Here is a 17,695-nt window from a genome sequence, read left to right on the forward strand (position 1 = left end):
GAGGAATCATATTGCCAGATCAGTTTTACCATATAGTGAACATGGTAAATTACAAATAATAATGATCGTTTTAAAAAAAAAAAAAAACAACAAAAAAAACCAAACATTGTGAAATTGTACTTTTTTTTTTTGCAATTTCACTGCACTTAGATATTTTTTTAGTATTTTTTCAGTACATTATGGGGCAGAATGAATAGTGTCATTCAAAAGTACAACTTGTGCCTCAAAAAACAAACTATTATATGGCTATATTGTGTGACAGTCCCGACACTTTACCTGACTCATCCCGATTGCTCTGGTGTGGTGGCAATCTGGGTATAAAGGAGTTAATGTCAGCTCACAGCTGCCACTAAGCCCTAAATTAGTAATGGGAGGCATCAATGAGACCCCCATTACTAATCTGTAAGTGAAAGTAAATAAAGGATTTTTTCGCCATTTGTGTTTTATTTCAAATAAAATACAAAAACACTCTCTTTTCACCACTTTCACCCCTCTTTTCACCCCAAAAAACGCTCCTGCAGGTCCGATGTAATTCACACGAGGTCCCACAACGATTCCAGCTATGCTACATCTGAATTTAAAGTGAACGCCATAGAACATGTCTGCCCGCTGTGAGCTCCAGGCAGTGACTGAGCGAGCCCTGCGATCAGCGGTGACATCACTCAGGTTAGTTGTGGACACAGCTGGAGGTTCCCACGGCCCTCCACCTGTGACTGCAAATAAGGTGACCTCAGTAAACTCAGTGACTTCACCTCAGGTGAGGTGCCACAGATATTCCAAGACGTAGTTGGATTGCAGCTCGGATATGCTAAGTACTGCTGTTTTATTTGCGAATAGGACGGCCGTGCTAAGCAGTCACATTACAGTAGAAGGAAGTGGCCAATCTGTAACCAGCTGACTCCCGGGCAGAAAAATGTTGTACATAAAGCACTTGTGGATCCAGCAATATTTCTGCCTCCCCTTCACATAAAACTCGGGCTGCTGAAAAATGTTGTGAAAGCAATGAACAAGGAAGCAGAAGCTTTTCATTATTTGAGACAAATGTATCCAAGAATAACCGATGCCAAGATTAAGGAAGGGATCTTTGTTGGTCCACAAATACGACACATCATGAATGACAAGCACTTCGAAGAGCTGCTGGTAGAACTTGAGGAAATTGATTGGAAATCATTCAAGGATGTTTCCGAGAATTTCTTTGACATCTTTCAAGCACCAAACTAACATGGAATTGGTTGACAACCCTCTTGATGCTTACAAAGCGATGAAGTGCAACAGGTCATTGCAAATTAATTTTCTGAATTCACCATTGGAATTCTTCCTTGAAAATCTTGATGTAGTGAGGGATGAACATGGTGAATGATTTCACCGACATATTGTCACGATATAAAATAGCATTAACAAGGCTACTGGAATCCGTCCATGGTAGCTGACTATTGCTGGACACTAATACGGGATGCACTGGACGTTGAGTACAAACCAAAATCAGAAGCAAAACACTTGGTTCAGTTGAACTAATGCTGCGGGGAACATGTAATGCTTCATAATCAGTAAGCCTTTAATATATTTCTCAAAATGTCTGTGATGCTGACGATCAGAAACTATATTTCTGCTTAGCCCTAATGCGTTTATCATAATCGCTTCAAATTTTCAAGGAATTTTCTAAAAATGTTGTGGTCCAGTGAGATTGGCTTTTGTGTGGGAGACTGAGACTCTACTGCTAAGTATAAATCAACTTCTCTACTTGTGACCGTTTTTTATTTTTCTTCAGCCCTGATGTGGACACAAGCTTTACCTAACCTGCCTGCAAGCTCAGCATTAATTTCACAGATGGAAAGAAGTATGCAGCCACTTAGTTATCTTACTGATAGGAGCACAGCACTTATGAACGCTCTCCCCTATGATTTAAAGCACAACTACTGGAGTGGCGCTTTAATTGTAGTTTCTTTCTCATATACTCACCCTTCAGTAGGTTCATCCTTTTCTGCACCGCTTCGGTCTTGCGGTGCCATCTTATGCGTCACAAACAAACGCTCAGCACATTTCTATGCGAGACAGTGATGCTCTCATAGACTTGCATTGAGATGTGTTCTCCACTTCACTCTATGAAACGCCAAGGTCAGAAAATGATGGGAGCACAGCTGGAAAAAGATGACGATGGCGGCAGGGGAGTATAAGACAAGGGGCAGGGGACTTGCATTTAAAGTATTACTCCAGTGGGGAAATAAGAAAAAAAATGTTGAATTGGTGCTTTAAAGAAGCATTCAGGGAGATCTGGCACTGCAGTGCTTACCTTACTGACGACGGACTATAGGACTCATACATTTTAGTGAGATAACCTATTGCTAAAATTTATGTGTCTAAAGGCCGCTTTACACGCTACGATATCGCTAATGCGATGTCGTTGAGGTCACGGAATTTGTGACGCACATCCGGCCGCATTAGCGATGTTGTTGCGTGTGACACCTATGAGCGATTTTGAATCGTCGCAAAAACATTCAAAATCGCTCATCAGTGACATGGGGGTCCCTTCTCAAATATCGCTGCTGCAGCGTGTACGATGTGGTTCGTCGCTCCTGCGGCAGCACACATCGCTCCGTGTGACACCGCAGGAATGAGGAAGCTCTCCTTACCTGCCGCCGCCCGCAATGTGGAAGGAAGGAGGTGAGCAGGATGTTACGTCCCGCTCATCTCCGCCCCTCCGCTTCTATTGGGCGGCCGCTTAGTGATGTCGCTGTGATGCTGCACGGACCGCCCCCTTAGAAAGGAGGCGGTTCGCTGGTCACAGCGACGTCGCAGAGCAGGCAAGTAGTGTGACGGGTCCGGGCGATGTTGTGCGCCACGGGCAGCGATTTGCCCATGTCGCACAACCGATGGGGGGCGGGTACCCATGCTAGCGATATCGGTACCGATATCGCAGCGTGTAAAGTGGCCTTTAGGCTGGGGCCACACAAGCAAATAAACAAAATCTGTCTCACTCTCATCTAGAAAAGTTTTTTTTTTTCACTTGTCATCTGTGTGCAATCTGTTTTTTGCAGCTATTAAAGGGGTTGTCCTCTACTTTAACATTGGTAGCCTATCCTTAGGATAGGTCATCAATACCTGATCGGCTGGGGTCCAGCACCCACACTGATCAGCTGTTCTCAATGGTGGCAGCAGACAGCCGGAAATGCTCTGTGTGGAGCCGCTCTGTCTTTTCATTGTGGCCGCGAAAGGGCACTACACATCCGCCTCCCGTTCAAATCAGTAGGAGGCGGATGTGCTGAATATGGGTGAGCATTTCTGGCCAGCTGCTGCCGCCGCCAGCACTGAAAACTACTGAGGATAGGCTATCAATGTTAAAGTAGAGGACAACCTCATTAGGGTCTATGCGCACTGAGAAAATGTTTTTCTTAAGTAAAATCCGCACCCTCTGGCAGAATTCCGCACCCGTGGCAAAAAACGCACTCAAAATCTGCATGCGGTTTTACCGCGGTTTGTTGCGGGTTTGTTGCGTTTTTTTTCAGCGGGTTGGTCCCTGTGGTTTTTAACCAATGGCAAAACCGCAGGTACCTGTGGAAAAGAAGTGACATGCTGCTTCTTTTTACTGCAGAAATTCTGCAGCAAAACCTGTATGAAAAGAGCGCAGTGTGTGCACAGCATTTTGGATTTCTCATAGATTTTGCTGGGGAAAAACTGCAGAAAGGTTATGAACAAAAACCGCACCTTTTCTGCAGCAAAAACCACTGCAAACCCGTGGTAAAAACGCAGTGTGCGCACAGGGCCTTAATGTTTTACAGGAACATTTACAGTGTGGCATCTTACAGAATTGTAATGTATCTGTAAAAATCGGATGCCATACTAATTTGTCTCTATTTTTTTATCGTATTCCCTCGCTCTGTATTACTCGCCATCTCTGCTGACCCTTAAGATGATTCTATGGAGATGAAATTGTTGTGACAATGAAAAAAGGAAAAATGATGTAGCAGACACATTGTAAGATCCGGAGATATTTATGGAATGTAACAATATGTTCTTTTAGTTGATATGTGCTTGCTGACATCAAGTAAATTATGTTAAAAAAAAACCCAAAAAAACAAAGGAGGTAGGAAAATATTTTACCTCATAGAAAGAATCAGCTGTGATCCCAGGCTGTCTTGGCTGTATACTATTTTGTGTCCTCCTCTTCCCAGGAGCTGTGGTCAGACACGGCCATTCCACAGTACATAGCAGAGACACTATATAAGATTATCTCAGCACAGGAACATTTTATATTACATCCAATTGTGGACATTATTATTCCAAGATCTATTGATCATAATGTACTTCGCTCGTGGGACAATCCACTTTAACAAGCAGTAATCAGAGATCCTGAAAAGTCTAAAGAATTGAAAGCTGCAGACTTTTTACAATAATCTTTACTTCCAAATCCTAATAGACAATCCTTGTAAACCTGCTGTGCTCTTCAGCTGTCTGACATATCATGGACAAGTTTGCTTGTTATTGGAAAGGAGATAATAGTTCTAAGGTCCAAAATTGTCTGGTTTGTGCGCCAACCATTGTGCATGAGGCCAGAAGCCAAAACTCCAGCGCTTAGAGTGTCTGTGGGTGGCATAATACTGCTGGGTGTATGGGCACCTTCTTGGATCTATTATTTTTGTCTTAAATATTAGTAAATTAATGAATCACTTGTTGTGATCCAATGTAAAATAGTCTTAAAAATAAGTTAATTTACATTGCTGCAGTGTGTCTCCCTGTCTCCTCCAGAGTCTTTGTTAGACACCTCTGACATTTTGGAAATCCTCTCGCTACCTTTTCCTTCTGAGGCTTTTTACGGTGCAGAAAACATGTGGTAACCTTCCATGAACTGGATGACTTCATTACCATGCATTGTAAGCTAGGGCAGGCTGTGTATATAAACCAGTGGGTGTATGAGATGACAAATTTGGAATGAGAGTAGAAAGAAAATATTTTCAAGATGAATGTGCTGATAACGTAGCTGTTTTTCATATTTCTAGAAGGGTTTTACACAATAAATAGTTGCTAATATAGTGTAAGCTCATAACGTAGTCATGTAAAGTTAAAGGAAATCTGTCAGCAGGTTTTTGCCATCTGAGCATAATAACCGTTAAGTAAACCTGATTCCCCTATGTATCACTTACTGGACTGCTCGGTGTAGTTTTCATAGAATCCCTGTTTTGTCTGATGTAGATGTAGCAGAGCCAAGTGTTCTCCTCTTTGTATGACTCGCCCACAGCCCTGACTGGCAGTTTCTTGTGTACACTGTGCATTGTGGGCAAGCTGTTAATCAGTATTGAGGACAGGGTTACACAGATTAGCATGAAACACTGCACATGAGACCTATCCTGCTTGATAACCTCCCGTTGATGAAATGCTGTTTGTATTGAAATTGTAGCACACAGCCTTAAAGTGATACATCTGTGTAATCAGGCTCTCTTGCCCTATATTATGCTGCTCCCAGAATAAATGGCAAAAACCTGCTGACAGATTCCCTTTTAATGTCAATGTAAAAAGTAATAAAACATTATCAAATGTATAAGGAAAAGTTTTGATGTCCAAGAGGAAAAAAAATGTCAGATAAGAGATTGAGAAAAAGAAAAGTCTCAAGAATAATAGAACAGAAAGCACTAGACTGACCCATCGGATCAATTGTAATTTTTTTTTTTTATATATATATTTTACAATTTCATTTTATTTTTTACTTGGTCCCTATAAGTGACTTTAACTTTTATTACGCTGATCATTGGTATAATGCATTGCAATGTTCAAACATTGCAATTAGTGATGAGCGAGCACTACCTTGCTCAGGTATTCGAAACAAGCAGGTCGGATGCTTGGACGGGCTGGTCTCGAGGACTGAGTATAATAGAAGTCAATGGGGAAACTTATTTTTTTTTTTACGAAAAAATGCTAAAGTTACCCATTGAGTTCCATTATGCTCAGTACTAGAGTCAAGTTCGCTGAGCGTCCAACTTGCTCTGTTTGAGTACCGAGCACCCGAGCAGGGTAGTGCTCGGTCATCACAAATCGCAATGCATTACTTCTGTTAATGTGACAGAACGCCTTTTAGATCAAGCTCTTGGCATGGTCTAACAGGACATCATAGCTGGCCGACCCAGAGGTCATTATTTGACCTCGGGTTGCCATGACAATGGGTGGGTGCTGATCGGGTTGTAGAGCGAGTTCATGCCCACTCCTAGTCTTCTAAATTCTACAATTGCTATTGATCGTGGCATTTAGGGGGTTAAACAGCCAGGGGAGGCAGAGTAACTGTGCCTTGCTACGACAGCCAGGGCTCGGCCATCAGTTACGTCGTGCTCCAGGTGGCAATCATGTGGGCACAGCTTATGCGCCAGCCAGATCACCATGACATACCTATACGCCATCGGTCAGGAACCCCTTCCCAACCATGACGTGTATATAGGCCAAATGTCATGAAAAGGTATAAACTCTCTATACTTAGAATTTTTTTCTTTTGTGGATTTTGTACCTCTTTTTTTTCTCTGCTTTGCTCAGAGCTTTAAAGGAATTTGTCAGCAAGTTTTTCTTTTGTAATCTGAGGAGAAGGAGTCACAACATCCTCAACCCTTATTAAAATGTAATTTTTATTAATAATTATTAAAATAACCCCATAGACACACAAACAAATAACCAAACAAGGTTAGGTAACCTCTCAATTAGTTGATACCAATACAAAGGACGGAAGGGAGGGGGAAGCCCTGGTGACCCTCAATAGTACCGGTGTCCCTACCTAACAACGGAGGGTGTGACACCTTAAATTACCGGGCGCATCCGTTCCTCGTCGACTAGCCCTTTTCCTCACCCTAAAAGGTAAAGAGGGAGAAAGGGGGGGGGAAAGGGGAAGAACTGTCCCAAGAGAAGGAAGGGAGGAGTTAATGTATATAAATATATACGTCTTTTATAATTCCTGACCCAAGATAATTTAAATATACAACCACACAATGGAAAGCACGATTTAGCTCATATAATCTGTCACATTATGATACAGTTAGGTCCAGAAATATTTGGACAGTGACACAAGTTTTGTTATTTTAGCTGTTTACAAAAACATGTTCAGAAATACAATTATACAGTTAGGTCCAGAAATATTTGGACAGTGACACAATTTTCGCGAGTTGGGCTCTGCATGCCACCACATTGGATTTGAAATGAAACCTCTACAACAGAATTCAAGTGCAGATTGTAACGTTTAATTTGAAGGTTTGAACAAAAATATCTGATAGAAATTGTAGGAATTGTACACATTTCTTTACAAACACTCCACATTTTAGGAGGTCAAAAGTAATTGGACAAATAAACCAAACTCAAACAAAATATTTTTATTTTCAATATTTTGTTGCGAATTCTTTTGGAGGCAATCACTGCCTTATGTCTGGAACCCATGGACATCACCAAACGCTGGGTTTCCTCCTTCTTAATGCTTTGCCAGGCCTTTATAGCCGCAGCCTTCAGGTCTTGCTTGTTTGTGGGTCTTTCCGTCTTAAGTCTGGATTTGAGCAAGTGAAATGCATGCTCAATTGGGTTAAGATCTGGTGATTGACTTGGCCATTGCAGAATGTTCCACTTTTTTGCACTCATGAACTACTGGGTAGCTTTGGCTGTATGCTTGGGGTCATTGTCCATCTGCACTATGAAGCGTCGTCCGATCAACTTTGCGGCATTTGGCTGAATCTGGGCTGAAAGTATATCCCGGTACACTTCAGAATTCATCCGGCTACTCTTGTCTGCTGTTATGTCATCAATAAACACAAGTGACCCAGTGCCATTGAAAGCCATGCATACCCATGCCATCACGTTGCCTCCACCATGTTTTACAGAAGATGTGGTGTGCCTTGGATCATGTGCCGTTCCCTTTCTTCTCCAAACTTTTTTCTTCCCATCATTCTGGTACAGGTTGATCTTTGTCTCATCTGTCCATAGAATACTTTTCCAGAACTGAGCTGGCTTCATGAGGTGTTTTTCAGCAAATTTAACTCTGGCCTGTCTATTTTTGGAATTGATGAATGGTTTGCATCTAGATGTGAACCCTTTGTATTTACTTTCATGGAGTCTTCTCTTTACTGTTGACTTAGAGACAGATACACCTACTTCACTGAGAGTGTTCTGGACTTCAGTTGATGTTGTGAACGGGTTCTTCTTCACCAAAGAAAGTATGCGGCGATCATCCACCACTGTTGTCATCCGTGGACGCCCAGGTCTTTTTGAGTTCCCAAGCTCACCAGTCCATTCCTTTTTTCTCAGAATGTACCCGACTGTTGATTTTGCTACTCCAAGCATGTCTGCTATCTCTCTGATGGATTTTTTCTTTTTTTTCAGCCTCAGGATGTTCTGCTTCACCTCAATTGAGAGTTCCTTAGACCGCATGTTGTCTGGTCACAGCAACAGCTTCCAAATGCAAAACCACACACCTGTAATCAACCCCAGACCTTTTAACTACTTCATTGAATACAGGTTAACGAGGGAGACGCCTTCAGAGTTAATTGCAGCCCTTAGAGTCCCTTGTCCAATTACTTTTGGTCCCTTGAAAAAGAGGAGGCTATGCATTACAGAGCTATGATTCCTAAACCCTTTCTCCGATTTGGATGTGAAAACTCTCATATTGCAGCTGGGAGTGTGCACTTTCAGCCCATATTATATATATAATTGTATTTCTGAACATGTTTTTGTAGCTAAAATAACAAAACTTGTGTCACTGTCCAAATATTTCTGGACCTAACTGTATATATATATATATATATATATATATATATATATATATATATATATATATATATATATATATATATATATATATATGTATGTATATAAGAGCCACCACACACAGACCCAGGACAGGGTCTACAACTGTCCCATTCCTTGTGTCATCCCACTCATGACCAATAGACAACGCCAGAAGCGTCTTACCTGGGCCAAGGAGAAAATGAACTGGACTATTGCTCAGTGGTGCATGGTGTTGTGTTCAGATGAAAATAAATTTTACATTTCATTTGGAAATCAATATCCCAGAGTCTGGAGGAAGAGTGGAGAGGCCACAATCCAAGCTGCTTGAGGTCTAGTGTAAAGTTTCCACAACCAGTGATGGTTTGGGGAGCCATGTCATCTGCTGGTGTAGGTCCACTGTGTTTTATCAAGACAAATTTCGGCGCAGCCGTCTACCAGGAAATTTTAGAGCACTACATGCTTCCCTCTGCCGACAACCTTTTTGAAATGGAAATTTCATTTTCCAGCAGGACTTTGCCCCTGTCCACACTGTCAAAAGTACCAATACCTGGTTTAATAACCACAGTATCACTGTGCTTGATTGGACAGCAAAGTCGCCTAACCTAAACCCCATTGAGAATCTATGAGAGAAACTAGACCCAACAATGCAGACGAGCTGAAGGCTGCTATCAAAGCAACCTGGGCTTCCATAACACCTCAGCAGTACCACAGGCTGATCGCCGCATTGATGGAGAAATTCATGAAAAAGGAGCCCCGACCAAGTATTGAGTACATCTACTGTACAGACTTTTCAGTAGGAACCAACATTTCTGAGTGTAAAATCATTTCTTCAGTTGGTCTTATATAATAATCTAATTTTCAGAGATAATGACTTTTGGGCTTTCATTGGCTGTACATAATCATCAACATTAACAGAAATAAACACTTGAAATAGATCCCTCTGTGTGTAATGACTCTATATAATATATGTTTCCCTTTTTGTATTGAATTACCAAAATAAATTAACTTTTTGATTATATTCTAATTTACTGAGATGCACCTGTACATCATGGAAATCAGTGTCTTTTCCTACATTATTCTGCTCTTAAAAGAGGTAACAAAAGCCTGGTGACACATGCCCTTTAAGCACAGGCATATTCTTTTGCATTTGCTACAATTAGTATTTTCTGGTGTATAAGACTACTTTTTAACCCCTGAAAATCTTCTCAAAAGTCAGGGGTCGTCTTATAGGGTATATAATTAGGTAATTTATAAGCCCTCCCTCTCTCCAAGACTCTGCCTCTCAGATCTCGCAGTGAGGTTCCCACAAAAAATATTCTTACCTGTCCTCCATTCCTGCGGTGTCCTCAGCTGCTTCTTGCAGACCGCATGCACTTGGACCTTTTTGTGATCTCGTCCAGTGCACGGAGCCGCTGCTGCAGGCTGCCATCATGGCTTTTACTGCCATTGTCTGCTTTACGACGGCAGTGCAAAGCATTCAACTGCAGTAAAGTGCTTACAGCAGCGGTGGCCCTGTGTATTTTATGCGATCATGGAGGGGTCTATGTGCCTGCGGTCTGCTGCACTCCATGATGATCATGTTCGGAGTAGTGAGCTGCTGCTGCTGTCAACGCTTTACAGCAGTTAAATGCTTTGTGGCACCGCTGCCGCAATGCATTCAACTTCCATAAAGCCATGATGGCAGCCTGCAGCGGTGGCTCCATGCACTGGACGAGATCACTGAGAGGTCTAAGTGCCTACGGTCTGCTAGAAGCAGCTGAGGACACCGCGGGAACGGAGGACAAGTGAGCATAATTTTTGTGTGTAAACAGTGGCATAATAGGGGACAAGAAGGGGACCAGTAGGAGGACATTACTAAACAATGGGCACATTACTAGAGGCCTCAAGGAAGGGGCACAAGGATGGGCACATTACTACAAAGGAGAACAAGGATGGGCACATTACATTTTATTGGGATCTATTGTTATTTTTTAAATTTTCCAGTAGCTGCTTCATTTCCCACCCTAGGCTTACGCTCATGTCAATAAGGTTTCCCAGTTTTTTTGTGTTAAAATAGGGGCCTCGGCTTATACTCGAGTATATAAAAGTTATCCCAAACTATATTTTAACTGGAAAAGTTGGGGATCATCTTATACACCGGAAAATACGGTACTCTGCAGGAAGGCTTTCATGAGTATAAAGTGCTGACTAGCATATTCATAGGGTACCAGGAGTCTGATTTCAAAACATAGGATATTTGTCAAAATACTAAATGATAAATAAAAGCCCTCCAGTAGATTTCTCTTAATTATATACTCTGAAATTGGATTACTCCAGTAACATTGACCCTTTAACGCTCTATAACTTATTCATCATAAGTGTTTGTTGATAAGTACTCTCTGACAGATATATAGGTCAAGCTGATTGGGCAGATACTGCCGTTGTACCTGCGTGATTAGTTACAGGAGGGGAACTAATGAGCCATGCTTATAACAAAACAGCGGAGGTCAGTGTTATCACCCTCTGAACAGTTTTTTTTTTAAATAAATATATACAGTATGTGTGTGAGCGTGTGTATGTGAAATATATGTGTGTGTGTGTGTATATGAAATATATATGTGTGTGTGTGTGTGTGTGTGTGTATATGTCTGTATGTATGGACTCATGTATAAACACACACACACGCCAGAACAAACAAAAAAAAGAGCCCTCATACGGCAAATGCAAAAGGTATGGCTCCCAGAATGTGAAAAAAGTCGTGTGTGTGTGTGTGTGTATATGTCTGTATGTATGGACTCATGTATAAACACACACACACGCCAGAACAAACAAAAAAAAGAGCCCTCATACGGCAAATGCAAAAGTTATGGCTCCCAGAATGTGAAAAAAGTCGTGTGTGTGTGTGTGTATGTGTGTATATATATATATATATATATATATATATATATATATAACAAGTAGAAGAAGGATCCAGCAAGGCAGAATGACTCCAAAGGGCAACAAAAGTTTTTTTTTTTTTTTTTTTTTTCTCTGACTTTATTATCTAAGAATAAAAAATTCCAGAGCTCTTGACAAGTTGTTAAGCGCAAGGTATATGCAGTATGGACTACGCGTTTCGGCGGACGCAGCCGCCTTCTTCACGGTCCCAAGACAAAACTCATATATAATATATATATATGTGTGTGTGTGTGTGTAATATATAGCACAATATTAGGAAGTCATTAAAAAAAATAGCACCATGATTGTACTGATGTAAAGTAACAAAGTAACGTCACTTATTCTGCGCAGTGACCACTTTTTTATATCCCTCAAAATGATGCCATTAAAAAGTTCAACTTGTCCTGCAAAATAAACACTCCCCTCTGTGGCTAAATAAACTGAAAATCAATGGCTCTTGAAGCAGTATTTAAAAAAAAAGGAAAAAAAAATAGGGAAATAGTTGTTATTGCTATTATAGCAACCTATACTATAAAATAATACAGTATTTGTTTTATTTACACCAATGGATTTAGTTGAAAAGAAAAGACCAAAACCCCCCCCTCAAAAAAAAAAAGATTGCTGGATGTTAAAGGGGTTGACCACTACATCTGTTATTGATGCTTATTAATATCTGATTGGCGAGGGTGCGACAAGTGAATAGGGTGGATCTGTAGTACCTGGCTGTGGCCACTATGGTTTTGATGGAGCTGCTGTGTCCCGGCAGCATCCAAGTACTTACGGCCAGTAACAGCTGATCGGTGCCAGTTCTGGGTGTTGTTCCCCCACTGGTCAGATATTGATGGTTTCTTTAAAGGGAACCTGTCATGTCCCTTATGTGTTCTGACCTACAAGCAGGGTGAGGTGTGGCCTAGAACCTCCTTCCTACCCATCCCTGTTTTGTAATATTGTGTAATATGAATTTATGAAAAAAACATTTTATAACTTACATGTTCCCTATGTAAATAGGAGAGGCTCTAGTCCCCTGGGCATTGCATCACCCCGCGGGCGTTTGCGTGCTTTCTGTGGATTTGCATGAGCGACATGCTCTTGTGAAGCCGGCAAGTAAACACCCGGATATGAAGGCTACACGAACGGCACATGCAGGATCTCCAGGAGCTTTCCATGGTATTACGCCCCTGTGGGTAGGATACCATGGATTTACAGGTCAGCTCCTGGAGATCCCTTGCTTGCCGTTCGTGCAGCCTTCATATCCGGGTGTTTACTTGCCGACTTCACAAGCGCACTGCGCATGATCAGAAGACTCCTGCGCTTCCGACCATGCACAGAACTCGTCTAATGCCGGCAAGTAAACACCCGGATATGAAGGCTGCGTGAATAGCAAGCGTGCATGCGCAGGACCTCCGAGAGCTGATGGTGACATCGCTCATGTAAATCCATGGTATCACGCCCACAGGGGTGTGATACCATGGAAAGCATGCAAACGCCCACGGGTCGAAGCAACACCCAGAAGACTTGACTCTCTGTAGATTTACATAGGGAACATGTAAGTTATAAAACTTTTTTTTATAAATTCATATTACACAATATTACAACACAGGGATGGGTAGGAAGGGGTTACTAGGCCACACATCACCCTGCTTATAGGTCGCATAAAGGATCTGACAGGTTTTCTTTTAAGACTACAATGTAAAATGTTCAGTATTTGAGACCTACATGTGCATATTTCTAGATTTGATATCCTTTATTAAAAATAAAGTAACATGTCTATTTTTTTATCTAGAAAATTGATTTTCTATCAAAGTGAACACTGACAATAACCCCAAAGATGGCTGCCAATAAGCCTAAGGGACAGAACTCACTGGCATTGCATAAAGTCATCATGGTGGGAAGTGGTGGTGTGGGGAAATCCGCTTTAACCCTTCAGTTTATGTATGATGAGGTAAGTGTACACATATTTCTGCACTTTTAATTTGTGGCATGAAAACTTACAGCTTCTATATACTGTAATGGCATCACATTGACCATCTGCCCAGATCCCTAATGGAGCATTGCTTCAGTATTTAGGGACTGCTTATTATATACAGGAGAGAAACCACTCTCGCCTCTTAGGGAAGATGAAGACTATATTCAGTCTGTGTGGGCTCTCCTCTTTTACACTAAACGCATAGACCCTGGTGTAGGAGCATGCTAGGGAAACCAGATTATTGCTTTACAAACATTCAGCACCATTGTTAATCATTTTTTGCTATGTTTTCCTTGTGCACTTTTTTCTGTTACATTAGTGGCAGCAATGAGAACAAGTTTTAGCCATTTTTCATTGGTTTTTCTTTTTTTTTTTACTTTATTACATTGTTGTGTTTTTGGTTTTGTTTATTTTTTTTTTTTTTTTTCAGTTTGTAGAAGACTATGAACCAACCAAAGCCGATAGCTACCGCAAGAAAGTTGTGCTGGATGGAGTGGAGGTCCAGATTGACATCTTGGACACCGCCGGCCAGGAAGACTATGCAGCCATCAGAGACAACTACTTTAGAAGCGGGGAGGGTTTTCTCTGTGTCTTTTCCATCACAGAACAAGAATCCTTTGCTGCTACTGCAGATTTCAGGTGAGCACGCACCATTTCTTATCCCAAATACTCCTGACATTAAAATTCAGTAAGGCTACAGAAGGATCGTAGAACATGGCTAACATAAACTGCCTTCTTAAAATTATATACTTTATTAAACCACATTAAAATTCAATCTGCGTATAACACATTAAATATATCAGAAACATTTCTAGTGCACGGGTAATAGGAGGAGGAAAACAATGATAACATCCTACAATAGATCCGCCCTCCTGTGCACTACCTGACAGCGGATGTCGGCACCCTACAGTTGCAGTATTGGGCTCCCACTCCCTGTTGACTGTCCCTGAACTCCCCTGACTCCCCCTACTAGATACAGTGAGAAAAAAGTGCCAGTGCCTAAATAAAGGGCATCCAGTGCCAGGGAAAATGAACCCATGCCTCAACGTGTTTCCCCTTCAATTCATCAGGAGGCTGAATTCATATATGTGTCATTCAGATGCTATGATAGCAGGATGATGGTAAGCCGACCTCCACTGTCAGTGCACAGGAGGGAGGATATATTGATTATCACTGTTTTCCTCCTATTACCTGTGCACTAGAAATTTGTTCTGATTTATTTGTTGTGTTGTATGCAGATCGAATTTTAATGTGATTTAATAAAGTATATAATTTTAAGATGACATTAAAATTCTCTTAAATATATGGCAATTCATTTGTCACATTTCATTAAGATGTAGACTGATGACATGATCTAGCTTCTTCTATCATGCAAACAACTATTCACTTTGATGATACATTCAGTATGTCGCCCTTGCCTGCATATCATATACAGGAGCCAGTGAGTTGCACCTAGTTGTGAGGATGACTTGCATGCCTTCAGGATGAAGTTAATGTTCTAAACTAAATGTCCACTTCCCTCCCTTGCACTCCAGAGACATACTGATAAACCAAACAATTCCTACGAAACTTCACATGATGTGTTTATAGGAGAAAACCAAGATCTAGGGAAAGTAGCCTGTTCTCAGGACCCCTAACCAGAGAGTGCCTGAACAGACCACCTCTCGCTCTGCCTGGTGTAGCACTAGTTATAAATATAAATATGTCGCTCACGTAGATTGATGAAGATTTCAGCTGCCGTTTTTGCTGTGATCTTTTGCTTATAGCTTCATTTTCACAAAATTCTATGCTACATGCCAAGAAATGTTTAGTAAATTCAAGGGTGTAGAATAACTGCAAACATGATTAAGAAAGTTAACGGTACAGAAAGTTACCATGTTTCACATGTCCCGCTAAGTAATAAAAGCTTAGCAGTATTTTAGGTGAAACAGAGTGACTCCAAAGGGTCTTTGTTGCTTTCAGAGGATTGTGATTATATCAATATTGCTTCATGTTTCACTTCATGCTCATGGCACTATACTATTCTGGGAAAATGGAATTAGCTACAACGTAAGGAGGAGGCGATGGGTGATGGATGGTTAGTTTGGGGTAAGGGCCTGTGTACTTTGGGTGAAAGGGCAGATTGTCATTTACAGCTCATGCAGTGAGGACTTGTATTCAGTGAGCAAGGACATGGATGGGTGGTAGTCTACAGCTCAGGTGATGAGGTATTTTAGGTTAAAGGATGGGGTTGATAGTCATTTATCATTCATGTTGGAAGAACCTGTATTCTGGGGAGATTACTGAGGCAGGTGGTGCTTTAACGTTCATGTGGTGAGGGTCTGTTTGTCTCGGAGGGATTTGAAGGACAGTAGTTACATGACAAGGGTCTATATTGTGGGGGACAAGCTGAGTGTTTGTTACAGTGAGGGCCTGAGCAGTGACTGTATTAATGATTATCTGGCCTGGCGTCTGTATCCATTTTTGACCCAGGTAAAGGAGATCTTATGTTCTATTTGTAAGTCAAGTTTCGTCTGTTTTGGGCATGACGTATATAGACGAGTGGGGCATAAGGAAAATAACGTTACTCAGTACACTAGACTGCTTTTTCTTCCCGTCTTCTGAACACAAACAATGACACCATGTCAGATCCGTCACACAACAGACATTAATTGTACTTCACGACCCCCATTAACCTATGATGGGATTCATAATTTTCCATTGTTCTGTTGGGAAGGTTAGTTTAATATGCTACACTATTCTAATGAAATCTGAAGGACCTGATGACCGCGGCTTCACACATTGAGGGCAGTGTGTGCACAGCATTATATTCTCATCATTTTGAAACTGATTGCATTATTGGGGGGCACTTGGCTTGAAAAAGATGAGTAAAAACTATTTTGTCAGATTGTAGAGAGATATTTATAGATACAAAATAGAAGTTCATGAGTGATTTGTAGTGAAATCAATACAAATGTCTCATAAGTGTATACTTGTTCAGAGAACAGATCCTACGTGTGAAAGAAGATGAGAATGTTCCTTTCCTTCTTGTTGGAAACAAATCAGATCTGGAAGATAAGAGACAAGTTTCTGTAGAAGAGGCGAAGAGCAGAGCTGATCAGTGGAATGTTAATTATGTTGAGACCTCGGCAAAGACACGGGCCAATGTTGACAAGGTACGTCAGAATGGAGCCTGGTACTTTTATTATGGCTTGTTTTATTTCATTGTGTCTTTCTAGAATCAGAAACATAAATTCCCTATTCCCACCCATAATATAGTGATCTTGCCTCAGCCTGTAATGTAAGGCTTATGTGCAAATAATACCACAAAATTTACACAATGGAGAAATTTGTGTCTTTTCGTGAGTGCATTCATAAAATAGTAGCTTTGCAGCAGTAGTGTCATAGTGTCAAACCAATGGATCTCCAGCTGCTGACAAATTAACTTTACACATGCCAGGACAGCAGGAGAGCCATAGATTGTAGATCCCTGATCTTCAGTTAGAAAAAGGGTAGTAGACTATTACAGAGAGCTGTATAAAGGCTTTCTGGAGCTTGAGCATACATGTAATATATGATACACGAGGGATAGAAAAAAAATTTCTGTGTGGGAAGTCTATAATGTCCCCTTATGTCTTTTGTTTTTACTTGTGTATAATACAACGCCCCGCTGCTGCTGCTTCCGCCCACATTGGAGTGAATATTCAATGATCATAATGAACAGGGGTCGGAAGCCAGTGACAGCAGCGGAAGAGACGGCAGTGCTGGAGAAGATGAGTATAGATTTTTTTTTTTATACAAACACGGATCACATCCGTGCGGGCCGTGTGACAACCGTGATGCCGGAGAGAAACGGACATGTCTACGTGTGGAGCACACGGGCACATGTATGCTCCACACGGACACACGATTCATAGCAAAACACGCACGTGTGCGCAGACCCATTGATTTTAATGGGTCTACGTGTGCCCGTGTCTCCGGCACGTGAGGAAACGGATCAAACACGTACCGGAGACACAGACGTGTAAAGGGGGCCTTAAAATATTTTTGCTACAGGCATAAAAACATGCAATGAATATTCCACTTCGCTTTTTA

General features: G+C 41.3%; 1 protein-coding gene across 2 annotated transcripts in view; it reads left to right on the forward strand.

Moving 5' to 3' along the window:
• Window positions 1-17,695, forward strand: part of RALA (RAS like proto-oncogene A) — a 49,109-nt gene that overhangs the window by 20,504 nt on the left and 10,910 nt on the right. For both annotated transcript variants that reach the window (XM_075315136.1, XM_075315137.1), the window contains exons 2-4: window positions 13,439-13,597; window positions 14,052-14,260; window positions 16,602-16,776. In XM_075315136.1, coding sequence (XP_075171251.1) covers window positions 13,484-13,597; window positions 14,052-14,260; window positions 16,602-16,776 — 498 coding nt within the window. In that variant the 5' untranslated portion in view covers window positions 13,439-13,483. The remainder of the gene's footprint in view (window positions 1-13,438; window positions 13,598-14,051; window positions 14,261-16,601; window positions 16,777-17,695) is intronic.

The sequence above is a fragment of the Anomaloglossus baeobatrachus genome, chromosome 6 (assembly GCF_048569485.1).
Source record: "Anomaloglossus baeobatrachus isolate aAnoBae1 chromosome 6, aAnoBae1.hap1, whole genome shotgun sequence".
In the NCBI taxonomy this organism is placed as follows: domain Eukaryota; kingdom Metazoa; phylum Chordata; class Amphibia; order Anura; family Aromobatidae; genus Anomaloglossus; species Anomaloglossus baeobatrachus.